Source organism: Alligator mississippiensis, chromosome 4 (assembly GCF_030867095.1).
Source record: "Alligator mississippiensis isolate rAllMis1 chromosome 4, rAllMis1, whole genome shotgun sequence".
NCBI classification, from domain to species: Eukaryota; Metazoa; Chordata; order Crocodylia; family Alligatoridae; genus Alligator; species Alligator mississippiensis.
The window spans coordinates 42,742,449-42,768,767 of record NC_081827.1 but is presented as its reverse complement, the minus strand read 5'-3'; the positions used below and the strand labels follow the sequence as shown (position 1 = coordinate 42,768,767).

At 42.9% G+C, this 26,319-nt stretch overlaps 1 protein-coding gene across 3 annotated transcripts in view; it reads right to left on the bottom strand.

The window, feature by feature from the left end:
* Positions 1-26,319, bottom strand: part of POT1 (protection of telomeres 1) — a 188,658-nt gene that overhangs the window by 149,251 nt on the left and 13,088 nt on the right. For 2 of the 3 annotated variants that reach the window (XM_006278058.4, XM_059725921.1), the window contains exons 2-4: positions 21,971-22,104; positions 15,201-15,273; positions 9,739-9,830 (exon numbers count right to left, since the gene is read on the bottom strand). In XM_006278058.4, coding sequence (XP_006278120.2) covers positions 9,739-9,830; positions 15,201-15,273; positions 21,971-22,104 — 299 coding nt within the window. Of the gene's footprint in view, positions 1-9,738; positions 9,831-12,700; positions 12,831-15,200; positions 15,274-21,970; positions 22,105-26,319 lie in introns of those variants that run through there. The other variant, XM_059725920.1, reaches the window with a different exon arrangement.

The window sequence follows — 26,319 nt, the reverse complement described above, 5'->3', positions numbered from 1 at the left end:
GGTGGGGGCGGGGGTGGTCTGTGGGTTGGGAGCGTGGGGTACTGGTAGCTCCAGGGGGCTGTTGGTCGAGGGTGAGAGGCACCAGCGGGGGGTGGGCTGCAGGTCAGGAGTGAAGACCACCATCATGGCCCACAGGGGGCAGGTTACTGCATTTTGGGAGTGAGGTGCACTGGCAGGGCTGTGGTAAGTGTGTTGGGAATGTGAGGGGCAGCAGAAGGCCTGGGGGTGGAGAGGGCTGTGGCTTGGCAGCCCTGAGGGACAACAGCAGGGGCAGGGCACTGGCATGTCACTGCCCACCCACTGTCAAACCCGCCCCGTCCCCCCACCTCCGCATGACAGGTTTCCTCTTTCTTGGACCTAGAAGTATGGTAACCCTACTTAAAAGGTATTTCTAGAGTATAGCGCATGACCACGTACCAAGCTCTGCTAAAAAAAAATACTTCCAAAGCTACCTGTGCAATGAGTCTAAATAAACTTCAGAACAAGAATAACAAAGAAATTTGGTAACATGAATGAGGGAGACACTAAGAGGGTTGGATTTTCTAGTTCATCCTGAAACCTGATAAATAAAAGTGACATTGGTGAGAGCTTGAAAACCTACCATTTGAGTAACTTAAATTACTTAAAAGCCACTCTGTGAATGTCTTTGTAAGGTGTCATGACCCAATGATTGTGCGCGTGCTTCGGCACTGCAGAATTATTTCCCGCCACATGGAGCTTTCTTTGCACGGTGCAATTCTCAGCTGCAGAGAGAAACCCCAGTGCAAAGGAGTTCCCGCCACCCGTATGTAAATTTGTTCCCCATTACTGGCTGTTTCTAAATTATTCCCATGTGGCGGCTAGCGATTGGCTTGCTAGCCATATAAGAGGCTTGAGCAGTTTCCGCCCAAGTCGGAGATCTCCGAGAATGTCAGGAGGATCCTGAGAACCCCGATTCTGGGAATTCCGGGAGAAATCCGAGAGAATTCCGGCAAGGAGTCCACGATTACCTCGTGGACTTCTACGTAAATCTCGGACCGACTGGTGGTTTGACCAGCCATCAAGAGTCTCTCCCCGTCACCGAACGATCCCTGACGTATCCCTGCCCTGAGCGCTCGTGGAGAGTCACAGCTCGGACTCTCGTATTGGTTCAGAGAGCTCTCATCGTTCGAGTTTTCTTTTTTTCTTCTATCTACAACTGTAACCAAGCAAGTTTTCCTGCCTGCACCGCGACCATCTACGGTGTAAGTAAAACAATCTTTAATCAACCTCTACGCGTCAGTGCCTAATTCTAGTCCGCCGTGCCGACTTTCCCAAGCCCACGTACCCGGGCTGCTGGCCACAGCCCCTCGGCCCCGACATAAGGCAATTCCCCTGCCTAAAGATACCATAATTATGATGCAGATTCTTCATTTAGTTGTTTTTATCTCCCAGAACACACGTGCACACACTTCAGGGGACTTATCTTTCCAGTCTCCTGCTGCAAGTATGACTTTAAAAAAAATATTTAGTAGGATTTATTGGTCATCTCTGACTAGAAAGAATTTTTAGGAAGTCTGAAGTAAGTGTCACACAGAAGCTAAGAACAGAGGTGGCATTTGAGGCCATTTTTCTTGATCAGAGACAAAACCTAGGGCAAAAAAATAAAATAAAAATAAAGCAGTACAGTAGGGGTGTGTGAAGCTTCGGATGCCAATTCAATTCGGGGAAGATCTGGCCCAATTCGGAAGCCAAATCACTGAATCCGAATTGAATCAGGACAGAAGAAAAACAAAAACCTCTGAATCGATTCATATAAGATTCAGAAGGCAGTCTTTCAGGGGAACAGAAACTGAGAAGAGGAAGGAGGAGCAGGGCGGGAAAGACTGACATCTGTAGGTGGCCAGTGACTGTAATATTTCCTTAAGTCCTGTTCCAGTCACAGTGCTCCAGGGGAGGGATGCAGAAACAAAATATAAACCTCTGTCTGTGCCTTTTGTTAGCTGTTTCTGCCTAAGCAACAGCATCTGAAAAGTACTGGACTGGTTTGCCTTTTACCTAGTCATTCTCCTGCTAGCTTCTGTTCTTAGAAAGGATTGGATACAGCTTACTAACTAGACTCCCTCTACTTATCCCTATCAAATGCATTTCTTTCAACTGATTCTTTCCCCAAAAACCTCTTATTTGTTCTTATTTCCCCCTGCTACATACACTTTCTTTTTAAAAAGCTGCATTTTCCCTGGCAGTGTGATCCATAACTGTACAGGAAAGCACATACATTACACACACTCGCACAGAGAAGAAGAGATATTATTTCAGTTACACACACAACAGTAGTAGTAGTCAGAAAGTCATACATCAGAGAAGAGATATTACAGCTACACACACACACACAGACACATTTTCCAGCACAGGAAAGATTAATATGAAGTGAGCTGGAAAGGCAGGTGGCAGGTCTTCTGGCAGGGGAGGGAGAAGGGCTAGAGGGGGTAGGGGGAGAGCTAAAGCTGCAAGTTTCACCTCCCCTCCTATATAAACAAACATAGAGGCATCCTCTTTCCTGGCAGCCATGAGTCTTCTGCTGCCAGTGGGAGCAAGGAGGTGGGAGCAGTATCTGTCCCTACACCTACACCACCACCCCTAACACCAGAAATCGTCACCAGCAGCAGAATGACAGTCTCCTCCACCCCAATTTCACCTCCCAACATGAGCCTCCCACTGTCAGAGGAGAAACTGGAGCTCAGGTGAGCTCAGCTTGGCTGCCTGGGATGCCATCTGCAAGGGGTTTGGGGTTTAAATAAACCCAAGCATGGGCTTTTGGGTTTAAAACCCTTCATCAGGATGAGGAAGCATCTAATTGGTATGTGTGTGCTCTTCCTGGATGGAAGGAATAGTAAAACAGTCAGAGACTGGCATGCAATGCAAGCAAGAAAGCCAGTCAGTGAAAGTAGAAATGGTGGCATCAGAGGGTGAGAGAGACAGGCTGGGGTAGAGGGGGAAGGGAGATCTAGCAGGTAAAAGCAGAGAGGTACCTGGGGAGTAAGATGTCTGGCAAGCTGTAGCATGTCATAAATCCAATGTTTATGCTTAGCCCGTGAGTTTCTGTACTTAGGAGGTTGATGAAGTGAAGTTCATAGGCCTAGCTATGAAAAGTGGTTTGTAAATTCCCTTTGAGGATCAGGCCTGAGAGGTTGGAGACACAGTGGGGGGTTTTTTGTGGGAAATGTGTCCCCACAGGTAGTTGGGTATTCTTGTCTTTGATAGATTCTGGTGTGCAGGTTGTGGGGGTACTGGAGATATGTTGGCAGGTTTTGCATATCTTGTCATGACATGGTCTGGATCCATTCGGTGTGTTTTGAGCTGTAGGAAGTTGGCTTCTGGTGATGAGGTTAGCAAGGTTTGGTGCTTGTTTGAGTTTACAAACCACTTTTGTACAAGAGCAGTAGCGCTCCAGCCTGAGGCAGCATTAGCATTTACTTTCTCCTTAATTCTGCTTATGGTTAAACATTTAGCATTTGAGTGTCAAGACACCATACTTTCAACCATCAGACTGGAAGAGGTTCTGGCTGACAGAAAGCTGCATGTGCCTCTGTACTTGAGAGGTGTCTGTGGCTCTTCAGCCACAATTAAATAAAAAGAAAACTGACTACATTTCATTCATTAGCTCAGAGGTGTCCAAATTGCAACACACGTTACAGTCTCATGGGCAGCCTCCATGTGACATGCAAGGGGTAGGGGACAGAAAGCAGAGCAGAGCTTGGGTAGGGGATCAGAGTGGCAGTAGGGATGGCATGGGGCTTAATTTGTAGCATGTCTAACAAAAAGGTTGGCTCCCACTGCATCAACTTATTACATTAAAATGTATGGGGGAGAGACAAGATGAAGGTTCAAAGAAAAAAAAGATGATGGTAAAATGTAAAAAGGTAGAAACCAGAAGCAAGAAACCTCACAGAACAGCAATACAATTCAGACCTGGGAACTCCAATAAAATCTTAAGCTCCTTTACAACAAGGCACAAGAGCTGTTCAGTAAAGCTTCCTCTAGTGTGGTCTATATTCCACAGGTACATTCAGCGTGATGGAGAACTTTCTCAGCATGTAAGTACTGCAGACACTCAGCTTTGTTTTTCACTCAGCCTTGTACTAACAGCACTCAATAAGCCAACCTTTTTTACAACAATTGGGCAATTAAAGTAATTATTATATATAAAACTGGAATTTTCAGATCATAGAATAATGCTGCACAATGTGTGTTCTCAAACTTCATGCCTTCTTTACATATTTATTTGAGTACAAGAAATAATAGAACTTTCTAAATAAAACTGACAGGTTTTTAGCCAAATATTATACCATGATTATTCTTGTTTGCTACTTCAGCAATCTCTGACACTGCTAGTCTTAATTATTAAAGATCCCAAACATCTTTAGACAGATGTTATCCATACAAGGATATAGGATACCCTAAGATTCTAGAAGTTTGGTAGACATTAAGTAAGCAGAGAATTAGGAAAAAAAAAAAAGAAGATTGCTAGCTTAAATTATGGGAATGTATTTGGTAACTAAAGGATTTGCTAAATATCTCCCTAACACAAATACATAAGTGAAAATAGACAGCTTAATAGACAATGGAACTACCAAGATATAGTGTCTTTCATGTAGCGTCATAAATAGAAACAAAGTGTGTATTTAAGCTGCCTAAATATGTTTTAAAGTCATAAAAAATTAAGATACACTCAAAGCTAAATATGTAAGTAAAATAGGAAACAGATTGGATAATATAACATTGCTTGCACCTGAAACTCTACGTTGCTAAAACAGATCAACCTTGTTGCATGCTGTTTCAATAAGCACTAAAAACAAAGCAACATACAGAAGTCTCACTAAACTTAACTGCTTTTCAGACAGGTCCTGTGCCTTGTGTACCTTTACTCTTACTGCTGTTGTTACTGTTCATGATGTTTCTTCAAAAGCAAAATCAACGTTAAAACAAAAAGCTATGACCCTGTTATATTACTCCTGTTTCAGCGTTTTATTAGATTACTGGCTACACAAGTGATTCTGAAACTCGGTTGCCGACTCAGGATTAGAGTTCTGTATAGCTGACTGGACTTGTCTTGTTCTTCTAGGTTACAAATAAACTTTAGCACACTGTAGCTGATAAATCATGTAAATATTTGTCACGCTTAACATTAGATAAATGTCAAACGTAGAAATATGACATATACAACATGACATCAGAATACATCTGTAATATCCTTACTGAAAGAGCGTATTATTGGTAAATAAAAACAAATCATTCAGCATTGTATTATAAAAAAAGATGAGATATAGTGGTCAGAAATCACAATTCTCTCTTTCAGATTTGGCTTGAATTCACTTTCAGATGCTTGACAAATCCTGACTTCTGTCAGTTTCTGTATTTGAAAAACAGGATTAATATTTACCCAATTTATGGAGGTGATACAAAGATTAAGTCACATTTGCTTGGTATTTTGAAGGTGTAGCACAGTACCCATTTATTAGTTTGAAAATACAGTCTTCTTTCTCTATTTAAAGTTGCTCGTGCCTGATGCCCTGTAGTATGAGGTCTTAAACAGCTTTTCTTACAACTGAGCAATTTAATTATTTTACTTAAAATAGCAGTTTTCAGATCATAGAATAATGCTACACTGTGTGTGTTTTCAAAGTACCAGATTCAGTCATTTACTTAAAGAGCATAGATCCCTTGTCATATCTGTGAGGGCACAGAAAGGAGAGAAGGAGTAAGGAGAGAAATACTTCACCCTTTCTGGGAGGTTAAACAGTTGTTCAAAGAATATACACAGTCCAGACAGAGACCACTGTCATTGAGAGTCAATGAAAGGGGAACAATATGTCATTGCCATGTCTTTCCTTAGGCTAGCTATTTAAACGCTGCTGGAAGGCAGGCATGTTTGGGAATCCATACAACTCTGGTCTCTGAAATTGTGAGCAATAAGGCAAACAACCTTGCTGATCTAAGACTATCTGCTTCTCTAGTGGCCAACCACAACTAGCTACATCTATGAATAGGATTCTTGCTTTTTTATTAAACCCTGCTGAGTCAAAATTCTGTTCCTTACAGATCTCAAATTTACTCCTCAGTTAATAATGCACAATTTTTAAAAACCCCTTTTAGAAGTGCTACTAGTATAATGAAAGCTCAGGTCACAGGGGAGGTATGAACACTGATGCTAGTGCATGCCTACCGTTTGAAGTTTGCTGCTTGAGGGCTGTGGTTTCCTGCTCAGCTCTCTGAAACTGATCTCTCTGATCTTCTAATTGCTGCTTAGGGCCTTGTTATGCTACTTGTACTTTTATCAGGAAGGGCATAAGTTATTTAATTTTCAGAAGACTCAGCAGCCAGTGTGGCAGGGAATAGACTCTGGAGCAAAACCACCTGGATCTGGATACCTCCCCCTAATGCTGCACAATGTCGGCAAACTACGCAGACTGCCATTGTAACTGTTCTGCAAATCTCCTGCTGTATAGAGAACTGAGGGCTGTCAAAAAAATACTATTCTTCCCCAAATGGAATAGAAATTGACATGGGTCTTGAGCTTCAGGGCATGCCAGGCTAAAGTAGTGAGAGATTCAATCTGACAAATGTTTAGATAAGGCTATCCAAAGTTATATCAGAACCCAATAAACCACATCAAATGAAACAAAGGGTACTTTCTGACCTGTAGTCATTACTACCATGGTTCAAAGATCTTTTATATTGATTTGCAGAAGCGAACAAGTACCAAATTGCTGAAAAAGGATCCATCATCAATTTCAAAGCCAAATTCATATCACCAAATGCACTGAGCTTTCAAATACATTTCAAACCCAACCGATAAGGATCCATGGTGGAAAACATGCTACAGTGAAAGACTATAACACCTTCAGCTGTATGTTATCTAGGGCAAGGTTACAAGGCTAAGGCTGTGTACAAGACTTTCATTTCTACTGGAAAAAAAATTTTCTGGTAGAAAAATAGCATAGGAGCTGAACTGTAGAGATGTTCTTCCAGGCAGGGGATACTAGAGGGATGCTCCCTGGGCTGCCTCCACCCTTAGGGGAGCCTGTCAAGTGGAAGCTGCTGAAAAGCAACAGCTGCCATAGAAAGCCCCAGGGGTCCCTCATCCCTGCCACAACTCCATCCTGCCAATCTCCTAATTTGCAAGAAGTGGGGAATCCACTCCTGGTGAAAACTGTCCTGGTTCTCCCTCCGCAGGAAGACAGTCCCACTCCTTGCACTACTCTAGCTGATCTGGGGTGCACGGAGAAGGGGAAGTACACCACTGCTGAGGAAGGGCTCTGGAAGCCTTGCCACAGGGGTACAAGAGCCTGTCTTGCACCATACTGGTTCTGAGCTGATCCAGAGCAGCACCGGGTGAGACAGGGACATTTTGCTATAGTGGTAAAGCTCCTGAGTCTTGCTGTTTCAGCATAGAAGTCTGCCTCATCTAGCACTGTTCTGGGTCAGCTGGGTGGCAACATGAAGCTGGAGAGGCCAGAAGACAGACTTGGGGAAAGCTTCTGCACAACAGGCTCCCAGACCCTCTGGATTTTAAATCACTACCACCACTGCTTAGCAGAAGCAGATAGGAGGGGAAGCAGATAGGAGCTGCACAGAGAAAGAGCAGAGAAAGCTGCATTGGCGAAGTCCTTGTCTGCTTCTTATATGGGGAACTCTAAAGAAGGGAAGGAAGCAGCTGCTTTCCATGCTTTCTCCAGACTAGAGTGAACCCAGTCACAGGAAGGCATGGGACTTTTCCTCTGGCGCTACTACTCTGGTCCCCAGGAGGAGCTAAGCTGGGAAAGAAGTAGTACAGACATTCAGTTTCTCCTCGAAGAAGTTGTTGCTTTCCCAGAAAAAAGTTACAGGCATACAGATAGTTGCTCCCATGTTATTTTTCTCCCAAAGCAGCCAGATTTGCTCCAGAAGAAAAAGCCTGAAGTACAAATTCATTTTCCATTGGACAGCCGTGATTCTCCTGGTAGAAACTGAACACCTGTATGTGGCTTAAAACACCTCAATCTTTTTTTTTTTTTTTATCCAAGAACAGGTCAAGGAACAAATTGACCAGAGTCTACAAGTACCTATTTGTGACAGATGGCTCCTGTATCTATTGGCAAAAACATAACGAGATCCAAAGTTTCAAAGTTGAAACTAGACAAATTTATACTACAAATAAAATATTTCTTCCAAATAGTAAGGGATTGCCATTAGACTAATAAAACGATATGGCAGATATTCAGTCTCTCAAGGTCTTCAGATTAAGACACGATTTCTTCCTAAAATATGCTTTATAGCTGCACTGAAGTTATAGGCTTGACCAGCTCTTTGGCCTCTGTTGTGAATGATAAACCACTCACAATAGTTCCTCTCAGACTTAACCAACAGCTCCACCTGTGACAGAGGTTGTTCTAGATCAGTATTTCTGTCAAACAGTCATGGGAGTTTCTTCATTCTGATAAATCTGACATAATACAGTTAAGTAATTTTTAGTTGGTTAATTAAAAAAAGTCCAAGTAGATATTTTCATGCTTTTGGAAAACTCCATCCAAGAAAAGTTCTACTATGAAATACCAAATTCAAGTGAGAAGAAATCCTGGTTTAAATGGTTCAAGATTTCCTGATTTTTTTTTCAAGTGCCACTATAGCCATGACTGTTCAGGGAATGCAAGAGAAACAAAATGTGTTTGAGAATATCTTTAATTTGACCATCTATATAGTTGGGAGCGATATTAAACAATTTTGGGGCACAAAACTTCCTTCCTCAAGTTTGGGCAAGAAGCAGATACAGCCTATGCCAAATATAACAATCAAAACAGTTGCTCTTTTGTCTAACTCCATTATGTACATACACATAGTCATTTGAAAATAGATTCTTAAAGAGGAAGGAAGGAGGAGACATAAAATATATGGACCAGAACAGAGCGGTCTTGGAATTTTCTTCAGTCTCTGACCTCAATGACTGTTTTCACTCCTGAATAAACCATTTTTCATAGATTTACACATTATTTACATCAAAGACTAATTCACTAACATGAGGCTATGTACTGGATTCATTCTCATGTAGAAATTTTTCTTTTTAAAAAGTAACCTGCAAATCACTTTACAGCAAAACTAATAAGAGATATTCAGCTCTTTAGTGATTTAAACTTATTTCATTTTTCCTTCTTTAAGCCCATAAACGTTCAGACTCACCAAGACGGTCAGTTTTTACATGGATTTGATTTGACAACATGAATCATACTGATATAATCAAACTAACCTTGTAACTCTGCTGAAGCATGAAGCCAGACTGCCAACAAAGGAACTGTTAAACGTGGTTTTATTTTACTGTTCCGAATGTTTATTCTATGGTTAGATTTGTTGCCCATGCTAAGTAAATTTACTAATCTACTATTTCTGCAATATGAAGCCATTTGGCATTTTCAACCTACTTAGTGTGATTTAAATCAAGTCAATTGTGAATCTATTCTCCATATCAAAATGCAACAGAAAAATTACTTGAGTCATTCTTGGACAACCTCTCGCTCATTCCCAATTGTTTGCTACATAAACAGGACAACATTATGACGATATAGATTTACTACATTATTGTAATTCTTTGTTTAATAAAAACTTAACATAACTAATTAATATTTCTGGCAATTGATTGATATCTCTCTTGAAATCTAACTTAACTCACAGACATACAAAAAGAGAAGAGTAATTTCTAAGATATCAAGGAAAACCTCTCAAAATAAGGGAGAAGAAAGGATTTACCCCTTGATGGACAACTTTTGCACAGTCCTTTGCCATTTTTCCGAGGAATAAAATATTGATGCTGCTGGTTCTTGAACACGAATTGTCCATATCTACAAAGAAAAGTAGAAAGAATCCATATTATTATACTATAACTAAATGGTCATTAAAAAGGAACTACACATTTTATAAAACATACAAACACATTTAAAAAGGTACCCATTGCCAGCTGGCAGGGTCTGGACAACTTGTTGTACTAGGTCGCCAGCAGCTAGGTTGTGAAGGGGCCAACCAGGATCAGAAGGATTGTGCAGAATTCAAGGGTCAGGAAACCAGGAGGCAAGAGGTCAGTCTGAGAAGCCGAGTAATAAAGCTGAAAAGTTGGGCAAAACACAGAGTCAGAGGGCTAGGCTGGGTCAGGTAGCCAGGAGATCAAGTTGGGAATTGGGTTGAGGGAGAAGCTGAGTTAAGAAGCTGAAGAAAAGTAAGGTAGAGAGGGGAGTCTGAGAGCGAGCTGGGTCAGGTAGTTGAGAGATCAGGCAGACAGCTGGTAGAGACATGAACTGTGAGAAACAGCAAGGCAGTGTGGGTAAGGATTCAGCCTCTCCCTCAACCCAATGCCCAGCTTGATCCTGTGCCTATTCGACCCAACTTGCCCCTGCCCAACCCTTCAGCTTTCTGACTCAGCTACTCAGACTGATCTCCTGGCTTCTGGATTCATGGCACTTGGATTCTGCATATTCCTCCCAACCCTGGTAGGCCTCCTCAGACCTGAAGCAACTTCTGGATCTGGCTGTCCATGACCCAGCACAATAACCACAACCAGTTACATAACCAATACTGACTGTATCAAACTGAAATATTTACATCTGAGCACCATTTAAAACATGTTTCTAAAGAGCATCAACATATATTAAACAGAAGGCATTTTTACACGTGTTTTGGGACATGGTGCCAGGCGCTTTAATTAGTGAGCCACATTAATTAAAAGCACCCATCTGTCACATATATCAGCGTCCCCACACAGAAAAATGATGGCAGAGCACTTTGAACTAAAGTTCATGGAACATGTTTCAGTTCAAAGCGCCCTGCTGCCATTTTTTAAGCATGAAGATGCTGGTACACGTGACGTGGAAGGCTGCCAAAGCGCAATTTCCATGCTCCAGCAGACTCAATTAATCAAGTCTGCCAGCATGTTGGAATAGGCTTCCTGCAAACCTGTAGATGCCCAGAAATGGCAAATATTCTGCTTGAAAAATTAATTATACAGTATTAGGAAGAAGATAGTATTAAATCTTATTTGACTCTATCAATGTAGAATATGTTATAATACTATTTAATATGGAGATAATCAAGGATTTGGAAAAAAAAAATCTACTCACTTATCTCAGGTAAAAAGACTTCCTTGGTGAGTAAGGAAAGTTATGCATGATTAAGTGCAGAAATTAAGCATTCATTTTAAAATAGATTTCTAGCTACAACTGTTTAAAAAATAACTTCCCATATGTGAATCGATACACTGTCAACTTCTTCAGGCGGTGAAAAGACTGGTACCTCTGTAGAGCCTTGTAGCTTTCTTGAGCAAGAGAATGAAATTAACAAGACCCTGGGGAAGCTTCGCTTCTAGTCTTCAGACTTCTGTGGTTAGCAGCGAAACGGATAAGAATCACATCCATTTCACTCTACTGCTGCTATAAGCAACAGTAGGTACCATTACTACATACAGAGGAATACCTACACACAAAAACAGCACTTGAAGCTGCTGGATAGGTAGAGTAACAAAGAAGCCACAGCCAAGACAGCTGATCGGCATCAAGCTGTGGAGATCCTCTAAAAAGAAGGCTGAAGGGAGACGTATGAAAGAGGGAAAGAGAAGGAAAAAAGGAAAGAAATACTACTTCTTATCCCACACCAGGGGAAGGGCTTCAAATTTGAAAACTTAATAGCCAAAGTCTTAATTCCAGAATAAGAGCTCTTGAGCAACATTTAGATAGATCTTCCCAGGAAGCAGGAAAACCAGCTTCTCTACATCACGTTCCTTTTAATCTCATTCCCTTCTCTAATCTTTTATTTCTGCTTCTAACTAGGCAATTGAGTCCTACGAGTAGTTGATGCCTGATAAATTGTTTAAACCTCCAAAGAATCACCTAAACTGTTGTTTTAATACATTTAGCCTGGAACAGAATAAAGTACGTGTGCACAGATAAAGATATTTGGGGCCGATACTGATAGCCAATATTTAAGGAGGCATATCGGCCAATACTGATCTGAGTCCTGATACAGCTGCCTCCAGCTGGTACATCTGTTGTGGTGGAAGGGGAGGGGGGCAGATCAATGCCCCCTGCAGTGAGGGAGGGGGCAGGGGCAGGCGCTGCTGAGGTGGGACAGGAGGAGGGTCCAGAGCTACGACTCATGGGGGGCAGGGGGGAGGTGGCTTGGCTCCTGCTGCTGCTTGCACCCTGGGAGGGCACCGGGGGGGGAAATGTTCCCCCTAAATCTGAGTGGGGTGGGCTGCAGCCAGGGCTGCGCGGGGCTTTTCTTGGCGGGGGGCTGGGCTCCAAGCGGGTGCCAGCGGTGCTGGGAGGATGCTGCATCCACCCCAAATTTTGCTTCTGCTCTGCTGCCCGGCGCAACCCCAGCTCAACACCCCACTCATGGCAGCAGCGAAACATGGGGTGGATACAGCATCCTCCCAGCACCACCAGCACCCACTCTGAGCCCAGCCCCTGCCAAAAAGAGCCCCGCGCAACCGCAGCTGCAGCCCACCCCACCCCATGCAGATCCAGGGGGCACAAGGCCCCTCCCCCGCTCTCCGGATGCAAGCAGCGGTGAGAGCTGCCTAGGCCCTCCCTGCAAGCCACTTCTCTGCCCCCACCCGCCTGGGTAGTGTCTGTCCTTGCCCACTCCCTCACCACAGGGGATGTTGATCTGCTCCCCCCACACGCCTTCCCTACTTCCTCCCCTTCCACCACACCGGACTTACCAGCTAGAGGCAGCTCTCCACACTGCTGGCTGTGCTCCTCGCTGCCCAAGTGTTGCGCTGCAGCTGTGCACAGCACAGGCATTTATCGGCCAAATTATCAGCCCCATCGGGCTAATATCCAACACAGCTAGTTTTCTTTATATCGGTACCAATCTGGTATCGGACCGATGTATTGGTGTACCTCTAGAATAAAGCAAATTAACAGGTTTGGCATAGTATTTGTCCATCAGTGCAATGGCATCAGTAAAACTTCTGTTCCAAGTAACAGCCACAGTGAGTGCAAAAATACCATATTTACTCAAATATGAGACAAGGTTTTTTCCCCCCTCAATGAGAAAAAAGCTCCTCTTCTTATTTGCTTACAGGGAAAGTTCATTAAATACACCCTCTATTATTAAACTGCTGCCAAAAGCAGCATGTTCTCAGTAATGGAAATGAACTATGAAGCTGATTAAATGAAGCCAACACTGAACTATAAAACACATGGCCCATATTTGGCCAACAGAGATGGGAAATGTTCTTTTTTTTTGGGGGGGGGGGGGGGGGGGGGGGGGGAATGTTTCTGACTCTCTCTCTCTCTGTGGTTATATATATCTACACTCTGAGTATCACTCCACAAAGAAAACCTTAACCTGTTACAAAAACCACACCCGTGCACATGTACAAAGATCCACTGGCCACCCAGACCCGTTACAATATCCGTACCACGTGCTACACACTCAAACAAACTCTGGTCTGTCAAACCAGGCAACCCTTTCCTTTCATCCCCACCCCACTTGTGGGGTCACATACTCAGTTCACCTGTTGTCCAGTGGGAGCTGAATGACCCGCTGCTGCTGTTGCCGTCTTCCGTTCCATTTGTTTCTTCCTCTTCCTCACTGTCACTGCCCCCTTCCCTGCTAGGGGGAAGTTGGAAGATCCTGTGCCACATGTCTTTGTGCCAGGTGGCTTTGGCTGCGCCTTCTCCATCCTCCACTACTGACTCTTGGTAGTAGGTCTGGAGTTCACTTAGTGCCATTTTCACACAGCCTACTCCCTCTACGTCCATATGCCTGTACAACAGGAGGTTCCTGGCCTTCCACAAGGCATACATGACACAGGATGCAAATGGGTTGAAACAGGCTAACAGGTTCCCCTGATGTTTGGCAAGGTGCCCGTACAGCACCATTTCTCTGGTTAGCTGGGTGAAGCCGGTCACCGCTTCACAGAGCTGCTTCATCTTTTTCCATACCTCCTTGGCGCAGGTGCAGAGCCAGAGGATATGGTCAATTGCCTCGGTGGCTCTGTGGCAGTTTGGCCACAGGCAGCTGGGTCTCCACAGCTGACCCTCTCTATGCCTCTGGACCCACACTGGCAGGGATCGGTGGGCTATGACCCAGTTCAAATCCTTGTGATCTTCATGCAGATCCTTGTGGTCGATGCACTCCCACAAAGTCTGGCACACAACGCCCAGGAGCAGGTTCACGGGCAACGTGATGTCCCTCAGCCTCACCATCTCCTGGTTCTTCTTGTGGTTGCTCATGGTTGCAGGGCCTGCACTCTGCAGGCCATACAAGCTGCAGTACTGGTTTAGGATCTTGTAGAACCACAGTGCATCCACGGTCTGTGGCTGGTCGGGGTGAACACTCCCCAGTGTCTCAGGATATGCCCTGGAAAATATCTCCCCCAGGCAAGTGGTTTTGGATTCCATGCCCGTCTCCAGCTCGCAGATCTGACTCATATACTTGGCCCACAGGAACAGGAGGATGTCTGGCATGCCCCTGCTCCTGGCCCTCTCATCATTGTACAAGGTCTTCCTGGTGACTTTTTCCCATCTGGAGCCCCAGAAGAAAATGCATATGGCCCTCTGGGCGACAGACTCTTAAGGGGGGGATGGGAAGGAGAGACCAGTGCGGTGTACAGAAGTAGCGGTAACAACACTGCCTTCACCAGCATGACATGCTCCCTGCATCCCCCTCCCCACACCCACAGACAGGGAGATGGGACTTATCACAAGAATAGGTTAGTGCAGCCCACCTAAATAAGATATATGGCAGTACCCAAGAATTATATTCAATACCTGGGAAAGTATTTTAAAACATTATAAATTTTCCATATATAGAATCTAATAAAACTGGGGAGGGGTCATCTTATATTCAAGTAAATACAGTAACGTTGATTAACTTTTCTGTGTGGTTTTCCCCATGGTTACAAACTGAAGAAATGAACTATTAGGGCAGTTTAGGCAAGTAACATATTGATGGAACAATATATAGTTACAAACTACAAGTCTCTACAGTAGGAAATCTACTGAACCACTAAGGTAAGGCCCTTACTAATGATTCTGTGCTATAACCTTAAAATACTACTTGTTTGAGGAGAAAGAGACAGTTTTTATTGCGCTAAACATGCTAGAGCAGCTCTTTAATCACTGTTTATTATTATTACTGGCATAGCAAAACCTTAAAGATATCCTAGTAATTTCAGGAAAAATAAAGAATGCTATATTTAAATAGAATACCTTGTAGTAAAATCTTGAAGCAATCTGTTCCATTTCCAAGTTTAATTAAAGGATAGGAGAGAGTAACAGTTCCCTAAAAGGGAGAGAAGAGAAAAAACTAATTTACAATAATAAAAACTCTAAAATGAACCTCTAGACAACTGTAGGTCACCACAGCAGCAGTAAACTGTAGATGTATCAAAGCATAAATCCACCTTTTTTTCTTGAGCATTAGGCATGACTTAATATCATGCCCTGACAAACTCTTCATTAGGGAAGGTTTGGAGTATTTTGTTTGGTGTGGGTAGAGAAATTAGCTATGCAAGGGATGCTGCCAGAAATTATCATGCTAATGTCAATGATTACCTCTAAAACATAGGTCATGTAGTTAAATTAATAATTACAAAGGTAAGTTCTGTTAGTTAATCTCATTCACAGAGTAAAAACATGGTTTAGAGGACGACAATTAAACTCTCAGAAGTGATGACAGATTAAAAATATTTTGGAGGAAAGTAATAAAAACTTGTACCTGAAATCAAAATTAAGAGTCCAGAAACATAAGAGATAAAAGAATTTCACATAAGTAAATAATCCTTTGAATAAACATTTAAATCCTTGGGGGAACTAACTAGAATAGCGGTATTACATAAATCTGGGGATGGTCGGATCATCTATTGAATCTGTCAATGTGAAAGTAGCAAAGGCAGCAAATGCTTTAGTGGCTATAGGGAAAAAAACACTTCTTATAATGAAACTATATTTGTAGTAAAGTCAGATGAAAGCCTGGAATTACAATAGTGAGCTTTGATGCTACTCACAATACAAATATACATTAATGCGCTTTGTTAAAAGAATGTCACCCCAAAATATTCTACTATTTAAAAAAAAGGAAGTTATGCTATTCTTCATGCTGTGCAGGCTACACACAGAGATCTTTTTTAAAAAAATAAAAAAATTGGAGAGAAATTTAGAGGACGAAACAAAAGTTTGAAAGTTAAGTCTATGGTTTATTCAAGAGAATTAGCTATGTTCAGTGTATAGAAAAACTACCTTGGACAGAGGAGGAAAGACGCGCAGTCTTGCTAAAGGACAGGCCAGTTAGTCTCACTAGCTAACCAGAATGGAAGAAGTCATAAACAGCGGTTTTATAGTGCATCAGGGAAAAAATAGTACTGTTTTCCAGCATTTAACCTTAGTGGAAAAAGCTGTCAAAAGAGCTTGTGAAACCACTGACACTTAAGTTAAATAAAGTTAGTTAGTTACTTAATATGGAGATTTTTAGGAGTATAATCAGTCCCATCGCAACAAAGGGTAACTAACCGGAACACAAACCCAGAATTATTAGGGCTGACAAATAATTATTAGCTGAATGTTTTCTAAAAACAATTAATTAAACAAATACAATTCTCTACTCCAAATATCACTGATTTTTTATTATACTAAAAATAAAGTCTAATAACAACTTCATTGATGCCAAGGTAGCAATAATGTTTCATTTTAAAAAAAGCAAACAGGAAGTTACAACTTTAGATTTTTTAATGGAAAAAAGCAACAATTTTTGAAGAGCAATATTAAGTATCATGGGTGCATACTTTAATGACCATTGCACAATATTTTATGGAAGGTTCTGGAAATACCTCCATAGACATGTAAACAAAGATTTGTTACTTCTTTTTATTTTTTTTTTTAATTTTGGGCTTTATTTAAAATTACTAGAAAACAGTAGCTGGTTTTACTGAGCAACATATAAACAAGCCAAGCAAGAAAACCATATTTACCGAAATCCAAGACAACTCTGAATTTAGGACAACCCCCAATAATTAAGATTCTATACATTTTATTCTCTCGCCCTCATACTCCCCTTCTCCCCCACACAGTATGACCTACTCTGTGCTTCTCCCCAATCTATGCTGCATGCCCCTTCCCCTACTTCATGAGCTACCCCAAGCCACCTAAGAAGCAACAGTCGTGACAGTTAAGACCCCAAGGCCCAGGGCTGCAGCTGGAGCCTTAGAAGGTAGTCTGCCCCAGTCTCTACTCAAATCGAAGACAAAGCTTCTTTCCCCACCCATGTTGAACAGGAACCCCGCCCTCCCCTCCTCATTTTTGATTCAAGTAAATATAGCAAGTCTTTTCATTTACTCAAGTTCAGTCTTCTACAACATTCTGTATAACCCAATTTTTCTTTGGTTTCATAACTGTGCATTTAACATTGCCAAGGCACGAAAAGAGTTTTTCATTATTTGTGCTGGGGATTGCAAAAAGACAATTGTCAAATCTGAAAAAGCAGTCTGTCCTAACCTGCCAGAACTCAGTAATGTCCTTTTCATTCAGTCCAATACACATTCACTGGGATATTACCCTCGAAGGCTCATTTGCTGGAAGAGATATGATTATCTAAGTAGAAAACCCTACAGGGTTAAGCACTTCAACTACATCAAGTAAGTGCACTTGGATGACATAACTGACCATTTTGCTCCTAGTAATAATGCAGCATCCGGCACATGTTTTTCTTCTGCCCCTTCTCTCCTCCCTTTGTCTCTGAGTACTCCAAAGCTTATCAAAATTGACTAGAAGAGTTTCTCCTTGGAGAAAGTTCACACATGTTCCCTTCTGAGAAAAGCCAAAGCAGTCCTCCACCATCCTAGGGTGCTTTGTTCCTGCCCCTCATCCCACATGCTACACCCCACTCCCCTCAGACTGTGTTACTCCGTCTAGATTCTATTGTTCTAGCCAAGTAGGGAGCAGAACACACCCCCTTCACAATTCCCACATTGTGCTGCAGGCAGGTTCAGCCAATCAGAGCTTTCCAGTGCACTACTGCCATCTGTCTCCAGGCAAACAAGGGAGCCTGCAAAGCACACTTAGATATGTTTACATGGGTGCTTTGGCTGCACAGCACAGCTCTGCTCTTCAGGTGGGTCATAATTCAAATGTCTGTTCAAGTGTCTCCGGGTAAGATTTTCTGCCAGGAAAACAAACCCAGGAGAGTTCTCCCAGATCATGTAAACATGTGTACACAACCTCAATTTCATTGATTCTAATGCAGAAGTTTTTTCCCCCATGGGTGTTTCATAGAACAAAAGGGAATTGGAAAAAATTTTGAACACAAAAAAGCATTCCTGAAAATATATCAGATATAGTGGGACAGTTCAGAGAAATACCACCACCACCTAATTAAACTTCAGACCAAATATTTCTCCAACATCTTTGTCAAATGAAGATAAAAGTAGAGGGCATAGTGAATTTTAAAACCTGCCCCCTCTCCCTCTCCCTACTCCTGCCCCCCCCTCCCCCCCAAAAAAAATAATCAAATGACTGTCCAGCTAAGTTTCTTTCTACCTCTGCAGTATGGTAATCACTCTAGCATGACAGTAAGTATGCACTGCTACCAGTGAGAGGATACCAGTACATTTTACGTTTGCTTCTAGCCAGGTTCTTCAGATCGCTTAACGGCACATTAGCAGACATATCAGTAAAAGTTTCCATGACACAAAAAGGGCTCTCTTTAGTGATGTTGTCTTTATGACAAATAGCTCCTGCATAGTCCCGAAGAAGAAGAATGCACTGCATTTTAAAGCATGCCTACATCTATGCAAACCATGCAGTGGGTCCAATAAAAGATATCACTCACAAAAATCCTTCACTCTATTTTAGTCATCAATTCATCCATGATTACAACAGAATCAAACTCTCAGTGTGAAATAAGTGTCCTAGAACAGGGGTGAGCAATTATTTCAGCTGGGGAGCCACTTAATGAGTTTTGGTGAGCTGTTGAAGACCACAAGGGTAGCTCTGACAGGTGCCCTGCCCCCTGGTCGCCATCATGGGACTGGAAGTCCCACCCCTGACCTTTGCCACCAGAAGTCTCTCCCTTTGCCCCTGAAAGTACTCCTTGGGGGGGGGGGAGGGGGTGTCCCATCTTCAAACCAGAAAAAAACCAAATCAAAAATATTTTTGTCCTGATTTATTTGATTGCATAATGTATATATATAGGTGATTGCATAATAGCTCAAAAATAAAGTCTTACTCTTGTATAGTGTGTGTGCGTGTGTGGTGGGAGGGGTCTGTGTGGGGGGGGTTGTGAGGGGGTGTGGCTGTGTGTGGGAGGGTGTAGGGTAGGTTGTGGGGTTTGTGTATAAGTGAGAGGATTGTGGGGGAGGGTATGGGTGTATGGAGTTTGTGGGGTGTAAGGGAGGGTGGGGGGTATGCCCCCCACATTCTCCCATGGTGCACAACCCTGCTGCCAGTGGGCCCTCAGGGTGTTCATGGCCCATGCAGACACTGCTGCCTGGCAGCACAGGCCCCATCCAGTTCTGGGAGCCACGTGTGGAAGCAAGGAGCAGAACCAGGGCAGACCACCTATCGCGCAGAGCTCTCCACAACTCATGTGCAGCTCCTGGTACTTGTGCACCACCAGGGAGAAGTCCTTTCAATGAAGCCAGCTGCCTTCCCCACTCCCTGCCACCACATGCCATCTGCTGGGATGCCAGCATGAAGCAGGGGCCAGATCTCCCCATCACTTCTGGCAGAGTCCCAGGAGCTACATGTGGTGGCAGGGAGAGGGGAAGGCAGCCAGGTCCATCGCGTGGGACTTCCCCGCAGTGGGACACAAGTCCTGTGAGCTCAACGTGAGCCACAGGGAGCCCCATGCGATAGACAGGCCAGCCTGGTTCTGCTCCTTGCTGCCACATGCAGGTCCCAGAACTGGCTGGAGCTGTGCACTGCCAGGGAGCTGCACCTGTGCGCGCCATAAACAACCCAAGGGCCCACACCCTGCTGCTGCTGCCACTGGTGGTGGGACTGTGCACTATGGAGGGAGCGTGTAGAGGGGGGTCCTCTCACTCCCCCACACACTTACACCTACACCCTGGCCACCCGAGCTGTGTTCCTGCCACCCTGCAGGGTGCAGATCCTGGGATCCATGCTCCTGCCAGCCCCAGCCCCAGCCCCAGCCCCACTCTTCACACTCCCACCCAGCTGCAGCTTCCCCTCTGCCTGAAAGCCACTACTTCCCTACCTGCTGCCCAGAGCCAGCACTGCAGCAGGGACAGGAGGAAGAGCTGCTGGAGGCCAGGAAGCCAAGCAGGTGCCCTGGCAACTGCAGCAGTGGCAGCAACAGCAGCAGCTCTGCCTACAAACTGTGCATGCTGGCCATGCCAGGGCCCTCCTGTGCACGAGGGTCGGAGCGGAGCCGCAAAGGCTGGGCAGGGTACGATTAATTGGTGGGCTCCCATGGGCCAGATGAAATTGCTTAGAGGGCTGGATCTGGCCCTTGGGCTGTATTTTGCCTGCCCATGTCCTAGAAGATGATGGTAAGAAAGAAACTATATGCAATCAGCTGTAATACTGTGTACACATTTTATATCATCCCCAGACACATTAACTGCTCTGCTTTTCTACAGCAGGCATAGATTTTAGCAGAAATATTTTCTAATATAAAGTCTGCTTTTTGTCTGCTATAACATTGTCCTCTTAAGTAAAGTAATTCTTGTTATGTAGTCTGTTAGGCTTTCCTGCAAAAGTTGTCCTTGCAATGTAAGTGGGAACACCAAATCTTGTATACTCTAAGAAGCATCAAGACAGTCACAACTAGGAACAGGAAAAACACAAAATCTAGGAAAATGGGGACCTCATTTGTTAAAAGAACCTTTTATCTTTGCAGAAAGAATAGATGGTAGACTGGGATCATATTTTCATTTTCTTAAAATCTTCAAGTATTTCCTCTTATTCACTAAGAAATGGGTCAATCCATATCCAGAGCTCACTCTCAAGCTCAGAGTTCATTCTTATCCACATCTCACAGTGACTGATCCACCTCCACCTGTCAGACCCTTCTCTGCAGATGCACAATAAGTAAAACACTGACTGAAAGTCTGAACTATATGAATAGAGCTGCAGGAAATCTAGCAATCCTTTTTAAAAAGTGGACACAATGGAAGTTTGGGGTTTTGATTCTGATCCTCCAAGTATTGGAAGCAATAAAAAAAAATTTAAATTACATTTATAGACATGTGATTGGAAGATATATTTTGAAAAGAAATGATAAGCATAGTAACAGGCCTTATACATAAACTTCAGATGAACTCCTCAGTGTAAGGCCTGAAACACTATTTCCCTCTTTCACTTGAACTCTGGGCCTGGAGCTGAGAACACATGCCTAAATGTGAACTGTTCAACTCTTCTAAAACAGTCCCAGTTTAAAATAACTACCAGGCAACTGAATGCCGTTATTATAAAATGTGGTATGCTTTATAGTGAGGGAATAAAGAGAAAAAACAATCATATTTTGATGTGGTAGCTGCCATTAGAATTGTCTGTCCATAAAACTGGGAGATAGTATTTCTTCGTACAAGAAATGTGAAATGCCTTTAAAAGTCACCAGACCAGAAAACTGATTTTTATCCAGAGTACTGTTATTTAGGGTTTGGGGGGCTTTTTGTTTGTTTGTTTGGTTTTTTTTTTTAAATCAAGCTCTGAAATCCCTCATATGCTGCAGTTTTCTGTATGAATTAGGTGTTGTCTATACATTTGCAGCGTCTAAAATTGAAATCTTTAGACTTAAATCTATACAGATAATGAATACAAGAGGTGAAAAAAAATCAGTGACAAAATTCCCACGTGCTTTAGTGGTGCCATGTTTTTAGCCAAGGTGTGTAAACTCTATGTAGTCATTTATACTAATTTATTCCTTAGTCCAGGGAGGAAATAAAAGCAGAGGAGCTATTCAGTGAGAACCTACACATTCTTGGTACATTTACCAGAAAGTATGGAAGATACTAATTAGTTACCTTAAAGTATTTGTTGGCGTGATCGCAACCCAGTTGCAGATATTTTGAATCCACTCTTTGCAGGTGGCTCGGTAGTGCAGTTTCAGGTGCTCCATTGATGATTTTTAGCATGTGAATAGGCATAGCTGTTTTATCTAGATTATATTAAAAACAAAGACACCAATTAATAATATGGCATTAGTTTGTTCATTTAGGAGCTATAAGAATTTGCTGCAAATGGTTAGGAGGGGAAGCCTGTTCCATTAAAACCTTTCAAAGGGATTGGCCTCATATGCCTTAGTGCTATTAGCAGGCTGAGAAGTATATCAGGTCTGCACTTGCCTAAAGCTAAGATCTCAAGTCAAACCAATTTAGTTCCCAAGCATTTCATCATATTTTTCAAACTCGCATTAAACTTCTTTAACAAAATCCTGCTCTGCTCATACATAATACTTAAAAGCATGTAATTAAAAAAGTGATCATTGTGAATGTCCCTGTCTATAAAATGCATTTTAAATATGAATAATAGATTCTGAAACACAAAGCCAAAGAAGAAACAACCAACAATCCTGAAAGCAAAAAATGTTTGCGCGTCCTTCTAAGCAGTTTATTACCATTCAAAATCTACAAGTCTCTATATATAGACATGCAATTTGAAAAAAGAGCATCATATACAGACCTCATATGCCTATGCCTATGTAGATACATTAATACTGAATATTATATGATAAAAAGTAAGTTTTAATATATATTACTTTATTTCCTCATTACTTGGTCCTTTTGGTCTTTGTTTCAAGCTGTCCACTTAAAGAAAAGTTACCTGCCTATGGGCACGTCTACATGAGATGCTTTGAGCACAGTACACTAATTCTACTGCGCATAGTGCAGTGGGCAAAACCTATGCTAATGCGCAGGAGATGTAGTCAACTGCGAATTAGTAGTAAATTTAATTTACTGTGCATTAACATCACAAAAACACTGTTTGCACTAATGTGCAATAGCACCAATTATGGTGCATTGTTAGTACCTGTCATTACAGGTACTAAACTTAATGCACCATAATTACAGCAAATGAACGTGCAGACACACTCTAAGTCTTATCCTTTCACCGGTTTCAGGCAAATTAAGCAAATGATCTATATTTTCTGACTGGAACAAAAATCAAAACACCCCCTTTGTTTGCATGCTCATACTCAATGTCCTACTTGATAATACAGAGTGCTTCCTCCAATTATATTATAAACACACATATACATGTGTACACAGAAAGTTTAAAGAATAAAAAACGTTAAAAACCTGATTTTCTGCACTTTAGAAAAGAATTACACTTACTCAATAGGTAATAGACTATATTTTGATTTCACTTCAGAAGAATGAACAGGTTTCATTATTTGAGCCCATCCACATTATCTGTTTCCTACTACTACTTTGAATTCTAGGCATATTGAGCCATTATACAGCATTTATTATTCAATTGCAGAATTGATCAGAAGCTTTCACACATACTAAGGTAAAAAATGTACATGAAATAGAAAGATGCAGCGTACAATAAAGAGGCAACAAAATAGGAAGAGAAAAACACTTGCATCACAGCAGAGGCACAGCTTCAAATTTATAAAACATCAATTTCATACTAAAAGATATAAACTGGTAGAGCAGGTCCAGATGAGCACAGATGTGTGGTATGCAGCACCATAGACCCATCTTCAGCACCACACACTCCACACATGTAGGTATTCCCTACGCTGCAAATTTGCCACTTAGGATTTTTTTTACACTGACAAAAGTCCCCTGCATTTCTTTTATATCATGGGCTTCTTAATCTCAGGCATTATATATGTTAGGCAGCTCTGTCCCATACTCATGCAGCCAGCTGTAGAAAGGCATGAGGTTTGCAGTTTGCCTTTGGAAAATATTCTACATAACTGGAGATTGAATCCAGAATGAGAACTCTTTTAGACAACAAATATCTGTTACTAACTAGAAAGGAGTGCTTCCCATGTGCTCTGATGGGAAGTCCAGAGAGGAAGACAGGCTACTACCAGTTATTCCATTAACTCAAATAGTAGAGGTGTATACTTTGGACCTAAGAGATCCAAATCCTGCTCAATGAGCCATGTGAAATTCAATAAGATTCTACACGATAGAATTTCTATATTCACTTTTTATTTTTAAATGTATACAGGCAATTACATTAAACAGGCACACTAGCAGTACTGTACACATACCAGATGTCTGTTCTGACACATGCCTATTAATCGCAGTTAATGAATCACAGCTGATTAACATGCTCCAGCACCCTCCGTGCCATGTGTATGCAGAGTCCCTGTCCTTCAAAATGGGAGTGGGGGGTGCTTTAACTGAAGTTCATCGAACAAGCTTTAGTTAAAAGTGCCCCCCCAATGCCATTTTGAAGCATGGGATGCTGAATACACATAATGCTGCAGGTACTTTACTTATAGCAGCTCTTGGAGCTACTCTATGACAACATTTTTCATCTCATGATCATTTTTAAGATGCCTATATCCTGATTTTTTCACTGCGCTTAGTATTTTTTTTTTTTTTTTATAGTGCCTCATTTAGTACACAGCTCTCACTGACGTAAGTTGCACTTGTGAATGCTGAGTGGTTCTGCACAATTCAAACTTAGTGCCACAAAGATGACGGCAACACAATTATCTGCAATCCATTTTAAGTTCCAGTAAAATGATGTGCTCAGCAACATGCAAAAACTCGATAAACACAGGGGTAGAATCCAGTTGTCCATGGCAGTAATCAAACTAGCAACATGTAACAACCCTTTCTTCTTCTAGAAGTGTCCATTTCATTCCCCACACTAGATCTGTCCAACTTTAGAGTAGCTGGAGGCATCACGCCACACCAGTGGCAGACCCTGGGTTATATGCTATGAGGGCTCCCTGGGACTTATATTTCACGGGCAGCACAAGCTCTCCACCCACCCACCACCATATCAGTCAGCAACAAGTGCCTCCCCTCCTTTCCATCACCTGCTGGCACTGCCACCAAGAAAGCAATCTCACTCGGCTCCTTCCTACAGTGCCACAAAGAATTCAACATAAGACGTCGAGTGGGTAAGGTAACTAGTAGGGTGAAAGTGCTAGACTTTAGGAAAGCTGATTTAAAATGAACTCAGGTGATTAGTCAAGGACGCACTGCAGAGTAGGAGTTTTGAAATGATGGGAGCCCAAGAAGGGTGGCTGTGCCTTAAGGAAACGATCCTTCGGGCACAAAGCAAGACGATCCCCGAGCGAGGCAAAAGAGAGAAAGGAGCCAGGAGGCTTCCCTGGCTGACCAGAGAAATCCAGGACAGCCTAAGGGACAAAAGGGGAGCACATAAAAAGTGGAAACAGGGAGAGATCACCAAAGACGAATATACCTCCTCTGCTCATGCTTGTAGGGAGGCAGTTAGACGGGCCAAAGCTACCATGGAGCTGAGGATGACAACCCAAGTAAAAGACAACAAGAAATTGTTTTTTAGATATATAGGGAGTAAAAGGAAGGCACAGAGAGGAATAGGACCCCTGCTAAATGGGCAGAAACAATTGGTAACGGACAGGGTGGACAAAGCTGAACTCCTCAACGAGTTCTTTGCCTCAGTGTTCCTAAGCGAGGGGCACGACAAGTCTCTCACTGGGGTTGTAGAGAGACAGCAGCAAGGTGCCAGACTTCCATGCGTAGACCCTGAGATGGTGCAGAGTCACTTGGAAGAACTGGATGCCTTTAAGTCGGCAGGCCCAGATGAGCTCCATTCGAGGGTGCTGAAGGCACTGGCCGACATCATTGCAGAGCCACTGGCGGGAATATTCGAACACTCGTGGCGCACGGGCCAGGTCCCGGAGGACTGGAAAAGGGCCAACGTGGTCCCCATTTTTAAAAAGGGGAGGAAGGAGGACCCGGGCAACTATAGGCCAGTCAGTCTCACCTCCATCCTTGGCAAAGTCTTTGAAAAAATTATCAAGGCTCACATTTGTGAGAGCCCGGCAGGACAAATTATGCTGAGGGGAAATCAGCACGGGTTCGTGGCAGGCAGATCGTGCCCGAACAATCTAGTCTCTTTTTATGACCAGGTTACGAAATGCCTGGACACAGGAGGAGGGGTGGATGTCATATACATAGACTTCAGGAAGGCCTTCGATACGGTATCCCACCCCATACTGGTGAGCAAGTTAAGAGGCTGTGACATGGATGACTACACAGTCCGGTGGGTGGCGAATTGGCTAGAGGGTCGCACCCAGAGAGTTGTGGTGGATGGGTCGGTCTCGACCTGGAAGGGTGTGGGGTAGTGGGGTCCCGCAGGGCTTGGTCCTTGAACCGATACTCTTTAATGTCTTCATCAGTGACTTGGACGA